Source organism: Oncorhynchus tshawytscha, linkage group LG13, assembly GCF_018296145.1.
Source record: "Oncorhynchus tshawytscha isolate Ot180627B linkage group LG13, Otsh_v2.0, whole genome shotgun sequence".
Lineage (NCBI taxonomy): Eukaryota > Metazoa > Chordata > Actinopteri > Salmoniformes > Salmonidae > Oncorhynchus > Oncorhynchus tshawytscha.
Genome location: NC_056441.1, coordinates 10,348,992 through 10,364,749, shown reverse-complemented (window position 1 = coordinate 10,364,749; position 15,758 = coordinate 10,348,992). Strand labels below are relative to the sequence as shown.

Sequence of the window (15,758 nt, the reverse complement as noted above, 5' to 3'; positions counted from 1 at the left end):
ACGGATTATAATGCTGTGTTCATGATCAAGTAGGAAGGTGTTAATTACCAGTTGTAAAGTCACAAATACCAGTTGGATGCATTCACGTGCTTTGAACTCATTGAGAAATGCTGATTGGCTAATGGCCAACAAGCTGCAGCAACCATAAACTAAAGGTACAGCTATCATGCTTGTAAACAAATTATATTATTTGTTTACAGTGTAAAAAAAAAAATGTATGAATAGTTTGCTTTCTATAAATAATGTGTTTTGTTGTTGCATTTAACTGACAAAATCTTACTGCTGAGTTTCCCATCAGTAATTACCAGTAATTACCAGTAATGACCTTTCTCCCTTTCCCTCTCCAGGAGCTGTTCTACGAGGACAGGCACTACCACGAACACTGTTTCCGTTGTTTGCGCTGTGACCGCTCGCTGGCAGACGAGCCCTTCACCAGCCAGGAGGAGGCGCTGCTGTGCAACGACTGCTACCACAATGAGTTCTCGTCCAAGTGTGTGGCCTGCGACAAGACCGTAATGCCAGGTACCCACACCTGCTACTGCTTCCCTTGAGTAGCAGAAACGTCGAAACTCCCAAAAACGTGCGGGGATACATGACAACACCCTTTCGTCCTACTGAGCTGAGCCGAGCTGTACTGCGCTGACCTGGTTACCTATCCATCATAGTTGCCGTGACATAAAAAATGGCCTGCTTTGGCCTCAGTTACTCAACTGCTGTTCTCACACCTATCACAGACAGGAGTTTAACCACTGTCATGACTTTTGACTAAGCAGCTCTCTCTCTGTCAACGTCACACAAGTATAAGACATAGGCGTTTTCACAAGCAGTCGCGGAAGGCATAGCCGTATGGGCCTGGTCAGAAGTGGTGCCCTACGTAGGGAATAGGGTGCCATTTGGGACGCAGTCTAATGTATTTTTGTGGTTGAGCTGGGTGTGACACAGCTTGGATGTGATTGTGATTGTCTGCTCATTTGACCGAAAGTACCTCTCAGTTGACTTCTGGCCCAACGGTCTTTGTGACGGCATGGCAGTGTTACACCACCAGCAGGGGCTGGACAGGACAGGGCTGGAAATGACACAGGATTCAATCTGGACAGGCCAGATTGGGGGTTATTTCTCCACAGTTTCTGTACAACTGAGCACTGAGTAGTCGTTTTGGCTCGTTTCTATGGTCTACCGCAGTTGAACACTACACTGCCTCCTCGCCCCTCTTAAAAATGCAGCCAATTGCGATTGCACTGGCCGACCTCCCCACGTGCGCATTTCAGTTCCCAAAGCTCGTAAAACAAAAGGCAATAATTAAGAGATCTGATGTTCATTTTCATAGGCATGGCTCGCTGTTTATTTTGGCTACTTTTATTGCCTACTTGGAGGAAGTGTTTATTTGTGGGGGACGCTTAAAGTCAGAAGTTTAAATAAAGTACGAATAATATTACTGGATGTTTGGATGGTGTTACAGCAGGTCAGACTGGATGGTGTTACAGCAAGTCAGACTGGATGGTGTTATAGCAGGTCAGACTGGATGGTGTTACAGCAGGTCAGACGGGATGGTGTTATAGCAGGTCAGACTGGATGGTGTTACAGCAGGTCAGACTGGATGGTGTTACAGCAAGTCAGACTGGATGGTGTTATAGCAAGTCAGACTGGATGGTGTTACAGCAAGTCAGACTGGATGGTGTTACAGCAGGTCAGACTGGATGGTGTTATAGCAAGTCAGACTGGATGGTGTTACAGCAAGTCAGACTGGATGGTGTTACAGCAGGTCAGACTGGATGGTGTTACAGCAAGTCAGACTGGATGGTGTTACAGCAAGTCAGACTGGATGGTGTTATAGCAAGTCAGACTGGATGGTGTTACAGCAGGTCAGACTGGATGGTGTTACAGCAGGTCAGACTGGATGGTGTTACAGCAAGTCAGACTGGATGGTGTTATAGGAAGTCAGACTGGATGGTGTTATAGCAAGTCAGACTGGATGGTGTTATAGCAAGTCAGACTGGATGGTGTTATAGCAAGTCAGACTGGATGGTGTTACAGCAAGTCAGACTGGATGGTGTTACAGCAAGTCAGACTGGATGGTGTTACAGCAGGTCAGACTGGATGGTGTTATAGCAAGTCAGACTGGATGGTGTTATAGCAAGTCAGACTGGATGGTGTTATAGCAAGTCAGACTGGATGGTGTTATAGCAGGTCAGACTGGATGGTGTAATAGTAAGTCAGACTGGATGGTGTTATAGCAAGTCAGACTGGATGGATTTATAGCAAGTCAGACTGGATGTTGTTATAGCAAGTCAGACTGGATGGTGTTTTTGCAAGTCAGACTCAATGGTGTTACAGCAAGTCAGACTGGATGGTGTTACAGCAAGTCAGACTGGATGGTGTCACAGCAGGTCAGACTGGATGGTGTTATAGCAGGTCAGACTGGATGGTGTTATAGCAGGTCAGACTGGATGGTGTTATAGCAGGTCAGACTGGATGGTGTTACAGCAGGTCAGAGTGGATGGTGTTATAGCAAGTCAGACTGGATGGTGTTATAGCAGGTCAGACTGGATGGTGTTACAGCAAGTCAGACTGGATGGTGTTACAGCAAGTCAGACTGGAGGGTGTTACAGCAAGTCAGACTGGATGGTGTCACAGCAGGTCAGACTGGATGGTGTTATAGCAAGTCAGACTGGATGGTGTTATAGCAAGTCAGACTGGATGGTGTTATAGCAGGTCAGACTGGATGGAGTTATTCCAAGTCAGACTGGATGGTGTTATAGCAAGCCAGACTGGATGGTGTTACAGCAAGTCAGACTGGATGGTGTTACAGCAAATCAGACTGGATGGTGTTACAGCAAGTCAGACTGGATGGTGTTATAGCAAGTCAGACTGGATGGTGTTACAGCAGGTCAGACTGGATGGTGTTATAGCAAGTCAGGACTGGATGGTGTTATAGCAAGTCAGGACTGGATGGTGTTACAGCAAGTCAGGACTGGATGGTGTTACAGCAAGTCAGACTGGATGGTGTTACAGCAAGTCAGACTGGATGGTGTTACAGCAAGTCAGACTGGATGGTGTTATAGCAAGTCAGACTGGATGGTGTTACAGCAGGTCAGACTGGATGGTGTTACAGCAGGTCAGACTGGATGGTGTTACAGCAAGTCAGACTGGATGGTGTTATAGCAAGTCAGACTGGATGGTGTTATAGCAAGTCAGACTGGATGGTGTTATAGCAAGTCAGACTGGATGGTGTTATAGCAAGTCAGACTGGATGGTGTTACAGCAGGTCAGACTGGATGGTGTTACAGCAAGTCAGACTGGATGGTGTTACAGCAAGTCAGACTGGATGGTGTTATAGCAAGTCAGACTGGATGGTGTTACAGCAAGTCAGACTGGATGGTGTTATAGCAAGTCAGACTGGATGGTGTTATAGCAGGTCAGACTGGATGGTGTAATAGCAAGTCAGACTGGATGGTGTTATAGCAAGTCAGACTGGATGGAGTTATAGCAAGTCAGACTGGATGTTGTTATAGCAAGTCAGAATGGATGGTGTTATAGCAAGTCAGACTGGATGTTGTTACAGCAAGTCAGACTGGATGGTGTTACAGCAAGTCAGACTGGATGGTGTCACAGCAGGTCAGACTGGATGGTGTTATAGCAGGTCAGACTGGATGGTGTTATAGCAGGTCAGACTGGATGGTGTTATAGCAGGTCAGACTGGATGGTGTTACAGCAGGTCAGACTGGATGGTGTTATAGCAAGTCAGACTGGATGGTGTTATAGCAGGTCAGACTGGATGGTGTTACAGCAAGTCAGACTGGATGGTGTTACAGCAAGTCAGACTGGATGGTGTTACAGCAAGTCAGACTGGATGGTGTCACAGCAGGTCAGACTGGATGGTGTTATAGCAAGTCAGACTGGATGGTGTTATAGCTCAGACTGGATGGTGTTATAGCAGGTCAGACTGGATGGAGTTATTCCAAGTCAGACTGGATGGTGTTATAGCAAGCCAGACTGGATGGTGTTACAGCAAGTCAGACTGGATGGTGTTACAGCAAGTCAGACTGGATGGTTTTATAGCAAGTCAGACTGGATGGTGTTACAGCAGGTCAGACTGGATGGTGTTACAGCAGGTCAGACTGGATGGTGTTATAGCAAGTCAGGACTGGATGGTGTTATAGCAAGTCAGGACTGGATGGTGTTACAGCAAGTCAGGACTGGATGGTGTTACAGCAAGTCAGACTGGATGGTGTTACAGCAAGTCAGACTGGATGGTGTTACAGCAAGTCAGACTGGATGGCGTTATGACTGGATGGTGTTACATAGCAAGTCAGACTGGATGGTGTTACAGCAGGTCAGACTGGATGGTGTTATAGCAAGGTCAGACTGGATGGTGTTATAGCAAGTCAGGACTGGATGGTGTTATAGCAAGTCAGGACTGGATGGTGTTATAGCAAGTCAGACTGGATGGTGTTATAGCAAGTCAGACTGGATGGTGTTATAGCAAGTCAGACTGGATGGTGTTATTGCATTTCAGACTGGATGGTGTTACAGCAAGTCAGACTGGATGGTGTTATAGCAAGTCCGACTGGATGGTGTTATAGCAAGTCAGGACTGGATGGTGTTACAGCAAGTCAGACTGGATGGTGTTACAGCAAGTCAGACTGGATGGTGTTACAGCAAGTCAGACTGGATGGTGTTACAGCAAGTCAGACTGGATGGTGTCACAGCAGGTCAGACTGGATGGTGTTATAGCAGGTCAGACTGGATGGTGTTATAGCAGGTCAGACTGGATGGTGTTATAGCAGGTCAGACTGGATGGTGTTATAGCAGGTCAGACTGGATGGTGTTACAGCAGGTCAGACTGGATGGTGTTATAGCAAGTCAGACTGGATGGTGTTATAGCAGGTCAGACTGGATGGTGTTATAGCAAGTCAGACTGGATGGTCTTATAGCAGGTCAGACTGAACGGTGTTACAGCAAGTCAGACTGGATGGTGTTACAGCAAGTCAGACTGGATGGTGTTACAGCAAGTCAGACTGGATGGGGTTACAGCAAGTCAGGACTGGATGGTGTTATAGCAAGTCAGACTGGATGGTGTTATAGCAAGTCAGGACTGGATGGTGTTACAGCAAGTCAGACTGGATGGTGTTATAGCAGGTCAGACTGGATGGTGTTATAGCAGGTCAGACTGGATGGTGTTATAGCAAGTCAGACTGGATGGTGTTATAGCAAGTCAGACTGGATGGAGTTATAGCAAGTCAGACTGGATGGTGTTACAGCAAGTCAGACTGGATGGTGTTACAGCAAGTCAGACTTGATGGTGTTACAGCAAGTCAGACTGGATGGTGTTATAGCAAGTCAGACTGGATGGTGTTACAGCAGGTCAGACTGGATGTTGTTATAGCAGGTCAGACTGGATGGTGTTATAGCAAGTCAGGACTGGATGGTGTTACAGCAAGTCAGGACTAGATGGTGTTATAGCAAGTCAGACTGGATGGTGTTATAGCAAGTCAGACTGGATGGTGTTTTTGCAAGTCAGACTGGATGGTGTTACAGTAAGTCAGACTGGATGGTGTTATAGCAAGTCCGACTGGATGGTGTTATAGCAAGTCAGGACTGGATGGTGTTACAGCAAGTCAGACTGGATGGTGTTACAGCGAGTCAGACTGGATGGTGTTACAGCAAGTCAGACTGGATGGTGTTACAGCAAGTCAGACTGGATGGTGTCACAGCAGGTCAGACTGGATGGTTTTATAGCAGGTCAGACTGGATGGTGTTATAGCAGGTCATACTGGATGGTGTTATAGCAGGTCAGACTGGATGGTGTTACAGCAGGTCAGACTGGATGGTGTTATAGCAAGTCAGACTGGATGGTGTTACAGCAAGTCAGACTGGATGGTGTTACAGCAAGTCAGACTGGATGGTGTCACAGCAGGTCAGACTGGATGGTGTTATAGCAACTCAGACTGGATGGTGTTATAGCAAGTCAGACTGGATGGTGTTATAGCAAGTCAGACTGGATGGTGTTATAGCAGGTCAGACTGGATGGTGTTATAGCAAGTCAGACTGGATGGTGTTACAGCAAGTCAGACTGGATGGTGTTATAGCAAGTCAGACTGGATGGTGTTACAGCAAGTCAGACTGGATGGTGTTATGGTGTTACAGAAAGTCAGACTGGATGGTGTTATAGCAAGTCAGACTGGATGGTGTTATAGCAGGTCAGACTGGATGGTGTTATAGCAAGTCAGACTGGATGGTCTTATAGCAGGTCAGACTGAACGGTGTTACAGCAAGTCAGACTGGATGGTGTTACAGCAAGTCAGACTGGATGGTGTTACAGCAAGTCAGACTGGATGGGGTTACAGCAAGTCAGGACTGGATGGTGTTATAGCAAGTCAGACTGGATGGTGTTATAGCAAGTCAGGACTGGATGGTGTTACAGCAAGTCAGGACTGGATGGTGTTACAGCAAGTCAGACTGGATGGTGTTATAGCAGGTCAGACTGGATGGTGTTATAGCAGGTCAGACTGGATGGTGTTATAGCAAGTCAGACTGGATGGTGTTAGTTGGATAGCAAGTCAGACTGGATGGTGTTACAGCAAGTCAGACTGGATGGTGTTACAGCAAGTCAGACTGGATGGTGTTACAGCAAGTCAGACTGGATGGTGTTATAGCAAGTCAGACTGGATGGTGTTATAGCAGGTCAGACTGGACTGGATGTTGTTATAGCAGTCAGACTGGATGGTGTTATAGCAAGTCAGGACTGGATGGTGTTACAGCAAGTCAGGACTAGATGGTGTTATAGCAAGTCAGACTGGATGGTGTTATAGCAAGTCAGACTGGATGGTGTTTTTGCAAGTCAGACTGGATGGTGTTACAGCAAGTCAGACTGGATGGTGTTATAGCAAGTCCGACTGGATGGTGTTATAGCAAGTCAGGACTGGATGGTGTTACAGCAAGTCAGACTGGATGGTGTCACAGCAGGTCAGACTGGATGGTGTTATAGCAGGTCAGACTGGATGGTGTTACAGCAAGTCAGACTGGATGGTGTCACAGCAGGTCAGACTGGATGGTTTTATAGCAGGTCAGACTGGATGGTGTTATAGCAGGTCAGACTGGATGGTGTTATAGCAGGTCAGACTGGATGGTGTTATAGCAGGTCAGACTGGATGGTGTTATAGCAAGTCAGACTGGATGGTGTTACAGCAAGTCAGACTGGATGGTGTCACAGCAGGTCAGACTGGATGGTGTTATAGCAACTCAGACTGGATGGTGTGGATACAGCAAGTCAGACTGGATGGTGTTATAGCAGGTCAGACTGGATGGTGTTACAGCAAGTCAGACTGGATGGTGTTATAGCAAGCCAGACTGGATGGTGTTACAGCAAGTCAGACTGGATGGTGTTATAGCAGGTCAGACTGGATGGTGTTACAGCAAGTCAGACTGGATGGTGTTACAGAAAGCCAGACTGGATGGTGTTATAGCAAGTCAGACTGGATGGTGTTATAGCAAGTCAGACTGGATGTTGTTATAGCAAGTCAGACTGGATGGTGTTACAGCAAGTCAGACTGGATGGTGTTTTTGCAAGTCAGACTGGATGGTGTTACAGCAAGCCAGACTGGATGGTGTTATAGCAAGTCAGACTGGATGGTGTTACAGCAAGTCAGACTGGATGGTGTTACAGCAAGTCAGACTGGATGCTGTTATAGCATGTCAGACTGGATGGTGTTATAGCAAGTCAGACTGGATGCTGTTATAGCATGTCAGACTGGATGGTGTTATAGCAAGTCAGGATTGGATGGTGTTACAGCAAGTCAGACTGGATGGTGTTATAGCAAGTCAGGACTGGATGGTGTTACAGCAAGTCAGACTGGATGGTGTTACAGCAAGTCAGACTGGATGCTGTTATAGCATGTCAGACTGGATGGTGTTATAGCAAGTCAGGATTGGATGGTGTTATAGCAAGTCAGACTGGATGGTGTTATAGCAAGTCAGGACTGGATGGTGTTACAGCAAGTCAGACTGGATGGTGTTACAGCAAGTCAGACTGGATGGTGTTACAGCAAGTCAGACTGGATGGTGTTACAGCAAGTCAGACTGGATGGTGTTACAGCAAGTCAGACTGGATTGTGTCACAGCAGGTCAGACTGGATGGTGTTATAGCAGGTCAGACTGGATGGTGTTATAGCAGGTCAGACTGGATGGTGTTACAGCAGGTCAGACTGGATGGTGTTATAGCAAGTCAGACTGGATGGTGTTATAGCAAGTCAGACTGGATGGTGTTATAGCAGATCAGACTGGATGGTGTTATAGCAAGTCAGACTGGATGGTGTTATAGCAAGTCAGACTGGATGGTGTTATAGCAAGTCAGACTGGATGTTGTTACATCAAGTCAGACTGGATGGTGTTACAGCAAGTCAGACTGGATGGTGTTACAGCAAGTCAGACTGGATGGTGTCACAGCAGGTCAGACTGGATGGTGTTATAGCAGGTCAGACTGGATGGTGTTACTGCAGGTCAGACTGGATGGTGTTATAGCAAGTCAGACTGGATGGTGTTACAGCAAGTCAGACTGGATGGTGTCACAGCAGGTCAGACTGGATGGTGTAATAGCAAGTCAGACTGGATGGTGTTATAGCAAGTCAGACTGGATGGTGTTATAGCAGGTCAGACTGGATGGTGTTATAGCAAGTCAGACTGGATGGTGTTATAGCAAGTCAGACTGGATGGTGTTATAGCAAGTCAGACTGGATGGTGTTACAGCAAGTCAGACTGGATGGTGTTATAGCAAGTCAGACTGGATGGTGTTACAGCAAGTCAGACTGGATGGTGATGGTGTTACAGCAAGTCAGACTGGATGGTGTTACAGCAAGTCAGACTGGATGGTGTTATAGCAAGTCAGACTGGATGGTGTTACAGCAGGTCAGACTGGATGGTGTTACAGCAGGTCAGACTGGATGGTGTTATAGCAAGTCAGGACTGGATGGTGTTACAGCAAGTCAGGACTGGATGGTGTTATAGCAAGTCAGCTGGATGGTGTTACAAGTCAGACTGGATGGTGTTACAGCAAGTCAGTCAGACTGGATGGTGTTACAGCAAGTCAGACTGGATGGTGTTACAGCAAGTCAGACTGGATGGTGTTATAGCAGGTCAGACTGGATGGTGTTATAGCAGGTCAGACTGGATGGTGTTATAGCAGGTCAGACTGGATGGTGTTATAGCAGGTCAGACTGGATGGTGTTATAGCAGGTCAGACTGGATGGTGTTATAGCAAGTCAGACTGGATGACTCAGACTGGATGGTGTTATAGCAAGTCAGACTGGATGGTGTTATAGCAAGTCAGACTGGATGGTGTTACAGCAAGTCAGACTGGATGGTGTTACAGCAAGTCAGACTGGATGGTGTTACAGCAAGTCAGACTGGATGGTGTTACAGCAAGTCAGACTGGATGGTGTTACAGCAAGTCAGACTGGATTGTGTCACAGCAGGTCAGACTGGATGGTGTTATAGCAGGTCAGACTGGATGGTGTTACTGCAGGACTGGATGGTGTTATAGCAAGTCAGACTGGATGGTGTTACAGCAGCAAGTCAGACTGGATGGTGTTACAGCAAGTCAGACTGGATGGTGTTACTGCAGGTCAGACTGGATGGTGTTATAGCAAGTCAGACTGGATGGTGTTACAGCAAGTCAGACTGGATGGTGTTACAGCAGGTCAGACTGGATGGTGTAATAGCAAGTCAGACTGGATGGTGTTATAGCAAGTCAGACTGGATGGAGATATAGCAAGTCAGACTGGATGGTGTTACAGCAAGTCAGACTGGATGGTGTTATAGCAAGTCAGACTGGATGGTGTTACAGCAAGTCAGACTGGATGGTGTTACAGCAAGTCAGACTGGATGGTGTTACAGCAAGTCAGACTGGATGGTGTTACAGCAAGTCAGACTGGATGGTGTTATAGCAAGTCAGACTGGATGGTGTTACAGCAGGTCAGACTGGTTGGTGTTACAGCAGGTCAGACTGGATGGTGTTATAGCAAGTCAGGACTGGATGGTGTTACAGCAAGTCAGGACTGGATGGTGTTATAGCAAGTCAGGACTGGATGGTGTTACAGCAAGTCAGACTGGATGGTGTTACAGCAAGTCAGACTGGATGGTGTTACAGCAAGTCAGACTGGATGGTGTTACAGCAAGTCAGACTGGATGGTGTTACAGCAGGTCAGACTGGATGGTGTTATAGCAGGTCAGACTGGATGGTGTTATAGCAGGTCAGACTGGATGGTGTTATAGCAGGTCAGACTGGATGGTGTTACAGCAGGTCAGACTGGATGGTGTTATAGCAAGTCAGACTGGATGGTGTTATAGCAGATCAGACTGGATGGTGTTATAGCAAGTCAGACTGGATGGTGTTACAGCAAGTCAGACTGGATGGTGTTACAGCAAGTCAGACTGGATGGTGTTACAGCAAGTCAGACTGGATGGTGTCACAGCAGGTCAGACTGGATGGTGTTATAGCAAGTCAGACTGGATGGTGTTATAGCAAGTCAGACTGGATGGTGTTATAGCAGGTCAGACTGGATGGTGTAATAGCAAGTCAGACTGGATGGTTTTATAGCAAGTCAGACTGGATGGAGTTATAGCAAGTCAGACTGGATGGTGTTATTGCAAGTCAGACTGGATGGTGTTTTTGCAAGTCAGACTCGATGGTGTTACAGCAAGCCAGACTGGATGGTGTTATAGCAAGTCAGACTGGATGGTGTTACAGCAAGTCAGACTGGATGGTGTTATAGCAGGTCAGACTGGATGTTGTTACAGCAAGTCAGACTGGATGGTGTTTCAGAAAGTCAGACTGGATGGTGTTACAGCAAGTCAGACTGGATGCTGTTATAGCAAGTCAGACTGGATGGTGTTATAGCAGGTCAGACTGGATGGTGTAATAGCAAGTCAGACTGGATGGTGTTATTGCAAGTCAGACTGGATGGAGTTATAGCAAGTCAGACTCGATGGTGTTACAGCAAGTCAGACTGGATGGTGTTATAGCAAGTCAGACTGGATGGTGTTACAGCAGGTCAGACTGGATGGTGTTACAGCAGGTCAGACTGGATGGTGTTACAGCAGGTCAGACTGGATGGTGTTATAGCAAGTCAGACTGGATGGTGTTATAGCAAGTCAGACTGGATGGTGTTACAGCAAGTCAGGTGGTGTTATCAGACTGGAAGCAAGTCAGACTGGATGGTGTTATAGCAAGTCAGACTGGATGGTGTTTTTGCAAGTCAGACTGGATGGTGTTATGGTGTTACAGCAAGTCAGACTGGATGGTGTTATAGCAAGTCAGAGTGGATGGTGTTACAGCAAGTCAGACTGGATGGTGTTACAGCAAGTCAGACTGGATGGTGTCACAGCAGGTCAGACTGGATGGTGTTATAGCAGGTCAGACTGGATGGTGTTATAGCAGGTCAGACTGGATGGTGTTATAGCAGGTCAGACTGGATGGTGTTACAGCAGGTCAGACTGGATGGTGTTATAGCAAGTCAGACTGGATGGTGTTACAGCAAGTCAGACTGGATGTTGTTACAGCAAGTCAGACTGGATGGTGTTATAGCAAGTCAGACTGGATGGAGTTATAGCAAGTCAGACTGGATGGAGTTATAGCAAGTCAGACTGGATGGTGTTATAGCAAGTCAGACTGGATGGTGTTATAGCAGGTCAGACTGGATGGTGTTATAGCAGGTCAGACTGGATGGTGTTACAGCAAGTCAGACTGGATGGAGTTATAGCAAGTCAGACTGGATGGTGTTCAGGTTTTACTGAATTATCTGGTTTGGTAAAAAAAAAAAAACTTTATTTAACCTTGATTTTGTCAGATAGTCATATTTAGAACAAAGTATATGAGCCCTGAATTACAACAAAAAATACATGTCATAATATAAATCCAAAATGCAAGCAGAAAGAAAACCACAGTCATAAAAAACAAACACATTTATTAGTAGCAAGGTCCTCAATCAGAACCAGCTGTAGCAGTAGGTGTCAGAACTAGGAGATTACGCATACTGAGGTTTGACATTCTAACCCAGAACTCAAGTGGCTGACAAGGCACACAAACCGGTAGTTGTGATGACTACACAGGTGATGACTCTTGCAGACAGAGTGAATTATACCAAACCTGTCTGTGTCTCAATCTATGTCTCAATCTCAGTCTCAATCTCAATCTCTTTCTGTCTCAATCTCTGTCTCAGTCTGTCTCTGTCTGTCTCAGTCTCAGTCTGTCTCAATCTCAGTCTCAATCTATGTCTGTTTCAATCTCAGTCTGTCGCCATCTCTGTCTCCATCTCAGTCTCTGTCTCAGTCTCAGTCTCGATCTCAGTCTCAATCTCAGTCTCAATCTGTCTGTCTCAGTCTCAATCTCTGTCTGTCTCAATCTCTGTCTGTCTCAATCTCAGTCTCAATATATGTCTGTCTCAATCTCAGTCTGTCTCAGTCTCAATCTCAGTCTCAATCTCAGTCTCAATCTGTCTGTCTCAGTCTCAATATATGTCTGTCTCAATATATGTCTGTCTCAATCTCAGTCTGTCTCAGTCTCAGTCTGTCTCAATCTCAGTCTGTCTCAATCTCAGTCTGTCTCAGTCTCAATCTCTGTCTCAATCTCTGTCTCTGTCTCAATCTCTGTCTCAATATCTGTCTCAATCTCTGTCAGTCTCTGTCTCAATCTCAGTCTGTCTCTGTCTCAGTCTCAATCTATGTCTGTCTCAATCTCTGTCCCCATCTCTGTCTCAATCTCAATCTCAGTCTCAATCTCAGTCTCAATCTGTCTGTCTCAGTCTCAATCTCTGTCTGTCTCAATCTCAGTCTCAATATATGTCTGTCTCAATCTCAGTCTGTCTCTGTCTCAGTCTCAATCTATGTCTCAACCTCAGTCTGTCTCTGTCTCAGTCTCAATCTATGTCTCAATCTGTCTGTCTCAATCTCTGTCTCAGTCTCTGTCTCTGTCTCAGTCTGTCTCTGTCTCAGTCTCAATCTATGTCTGTCTCAATCTCAGTCTGTCTCCATCTCTGTCTCAATCTCAGCATCAGTCTCAGCCTCAGTCTCTGCCTCAGCCTCAATCTCTGTCTCAATCTCAGTCTGTCTCTGTCTCAATCTCAATCTCAGTCTCAATCTCAGTCTCAATCTGTCTGTCTCAGTCTCAATCTCTGTCTGTCTCAATCTCAGTCTCAATATATGTCTGTCTCAATCTCAGTCTGTCTCTGTCTCAGTCTCAATCTATGTCTCAACCTCAGTCTGTCTCTGTCTCAGTATCAATCTATGTCTCAATCTGTCTGTCTCAATCTCTGTCTCAGTCTCTGTCTCAATCTCAGTCTGTCTCAGTCTCAATCTATGTCTGTCTCAATCTCAGTCTGTCTCCATCTCTGTCTCCATCTCAGCCTCAATCTCAGCCTCAATCTCAGCCTCAGTCTCAGCCTCAATCTCAGTCTCAATCTCAGTCTCAATCTCAGTCTCAATCTGTCTGTCTCAATCTCTGTCTGTCTCAATCTCTGTCTGTCTCAATCTCAGTCTGTCTCTGTTTCAGTCTCAATCTATGTCTGTCTCAATCTATGTCTGTCTCAATCTCAGTCTGTCTCTGTTTCAGTCTCAATCTATGTCTGTCTCAATCTATGTCTGTCTCAATCTCAGTCTGTCTCCATCTCTGTCTCCATCTCTGTCTCCATCTCTGTCTCTGTCTCAATCTCAGTCTCAATCTCAGTCTCAATCTGTCTGTCTCAGTCTCAATCTCTGTCTGTCTCAATCCCTGTCTGTCTCAATCTCTGTCTGTCTCAATATATGTCTGTCTCAATCTCAGTCTGTCTCTGTCTTAGTCTGTCTCTGTCTCAGTCTCAATCTATGTCTCAATCTGTCTGTCTCAATCTCTGTCTGTCTCTGTCTCAGTCTCAATCTATGTCTGTCTCAATCTCAGTCTGTCTCAATCTCTGTCTCAATCTCAGTCTCAGTCTCAATCTCAGCCTCAGTCTCAGCCTCAGTCTCAATCTCAGTCTCAATCTGTCTGTCTCAGTCTCAATCTCTGTCTGTCTCAATATCTGTCTGTCTCAATCTCTGTCTGTCTCAATATATGTCTGTCTCAATCTCAGTCTGTCTCTGTCTTAGTCTGTCTCTGTCTCAGTCTCAATCTATGTCTCAATCTGTCTGTCTCAATCTCTGTCTGTCTCCATCTCAGTCTGTCTCTGTCTCAGTCTCAATCTATGTCTGTCTCAATCTCAGTCTGTCTCCATCTCTGTCTCCATCTCTGTCTCAATCTCTGTCTCAATCTCAGCCTCAGTCTCAGCCTCAGTCTCAATCTCAGTCTCAATCTCAGTCTCAATCTCAGTCTCAATCTCAGTCTCAGCCTCAATCTCAGTCTCAATCTGTCTGTCTCAGTCTCAATCTCTGTCTGTCTCAATCTCTGTCTGTCTCAATCTCTGTCTGTCTCAATCTCTGTCTGTCTCAATCTCTGTCTGTCTCTGTCTCAGTCTCAATCTGTCTGTCTCGATCTCTGTCTCAGTCTCTGTCTCAGTCTCTGTCTCTGTCTCAATCTCTGTCTCAATCTCTGTCTCAGTCTGTCTCAGTCTGTCTCAATCTCTGTCTCAATCTCTGTCTCAGTCTCCGTCTCAATCTCTGTCTCAATCTCTGTCTCGATCTCAATCTCTGTCTCAATCTCTGTCTGTCTCTGTCTCTGTCTCAATCTCTGTCTCAATCTCTGTCTCAGTCTCTGTCTCAGTCTCAGTCTCAGTCTCTGTCTCAGTCGGTCTCAGTCTCAATCTATGTCTCAGTCTCAATCTCTGTCTGTCTCTGTCTCAGTCTCAATCTCTGTCTCAATCTCTGTCTAAATCTCTGTCTCAATCTCTGTCTCAATCTCTGTCTCAGTCTCAATCTATGTCTGTCTCAATCGCAGTCTCAATCTCTGTCTCAGTCTCAATCTATGTCTCAGTCTCTCCCTTCCCCTCTCTCTCTCTCTCTCTCTCTCTCCTTCTCCCTCTGGCAGGCTCAAAGAAGTTGGAGTATGGGGGCTCTGCGTGGCACGAGGACTGCTTTGTGTGCCATGGCTGTGAGAAGCCCATCGGTGGCCAGTCCTTCATCCCCGACAAAGACGACTACTACTGTGTACCCTGCTACGAGGGCAGGTTCACCCCGCGATGCAGCCTCTGCAAAAAGGTGAACCAGGGTCTCCTCGAATCAACATGATCCTCTCCCTGTCACTGTTATTGACGTTCTCACGGTAGTAGATCGGTTTCTTGTGAAACCACTTTGTCCGATCAAGTCAGTAAGGTTGATGGGTATGTATCCTGCGTAGGCGCTGGCGACAGGAGGCGTCAGCTACAAAGATGAGACGTGGCACAAGGAGTGTTTGGTGTGCAACGGCTGTAAGAGCCCACTGGCGGGCCAGCCCTTCACCTCCCAGGGAGACACGCCCTACTGCGTCAAGTGCTTCAGCAGCCTCTACGCACAGAAGTGTGCCTCCTGTAACTCGCCCATCACAGGTCATGTCTTCTCCATTTCACTAGATAATATGGGTTGATTTGAAACACTCAAATGGCACCCTATTCCCTACTTACTGCACTTACACTGTGGCACTAAGTACCAGCCCAGGCAAAGACGCCCTGCATGCCAGAGCACAGACATACTGGAAATATACTGGTAGAGCCTGTGGCTGTTTAGAATGCCAGTGTTTCAACTGAACACAGAGAACTGGCAGGTGTTAATGGCTGATATTACAGCCAACCATAGAATTACTTAATGTTCAGAATGTCATT

At 46.4% G+C, this 15,758-nt stretch overlaps 1 protein-coding gene across 1 annotated transcript in view; it reads left to right on the top strand.

Moving 5' to 3' along the window:
• The window catches only part of LOC112235981 (four and a half LIM domains protein 3), a 35,895-nt gene that overhangs the window by 19,520 nt on the left and 617 nt on the right, over window positions 1–15,758 (top strand). The window contains exons 3-5 of the mRNA XM_024404545.2: window positions 348–522; window positions 14,990–15,159; window positions 15,299–15,485. Of these exons, the coding sequence (XP_024260313.1) occupies window positions 348–522; window positions 14,990–15,159; window positions 15,299–15,485 (532 nt within the window). The remainder of the gene's footprint in view (window positions 1–347; window positions 523–14,989; window positions 15,160–15,298; window positions 15,486–15,758) is intronic.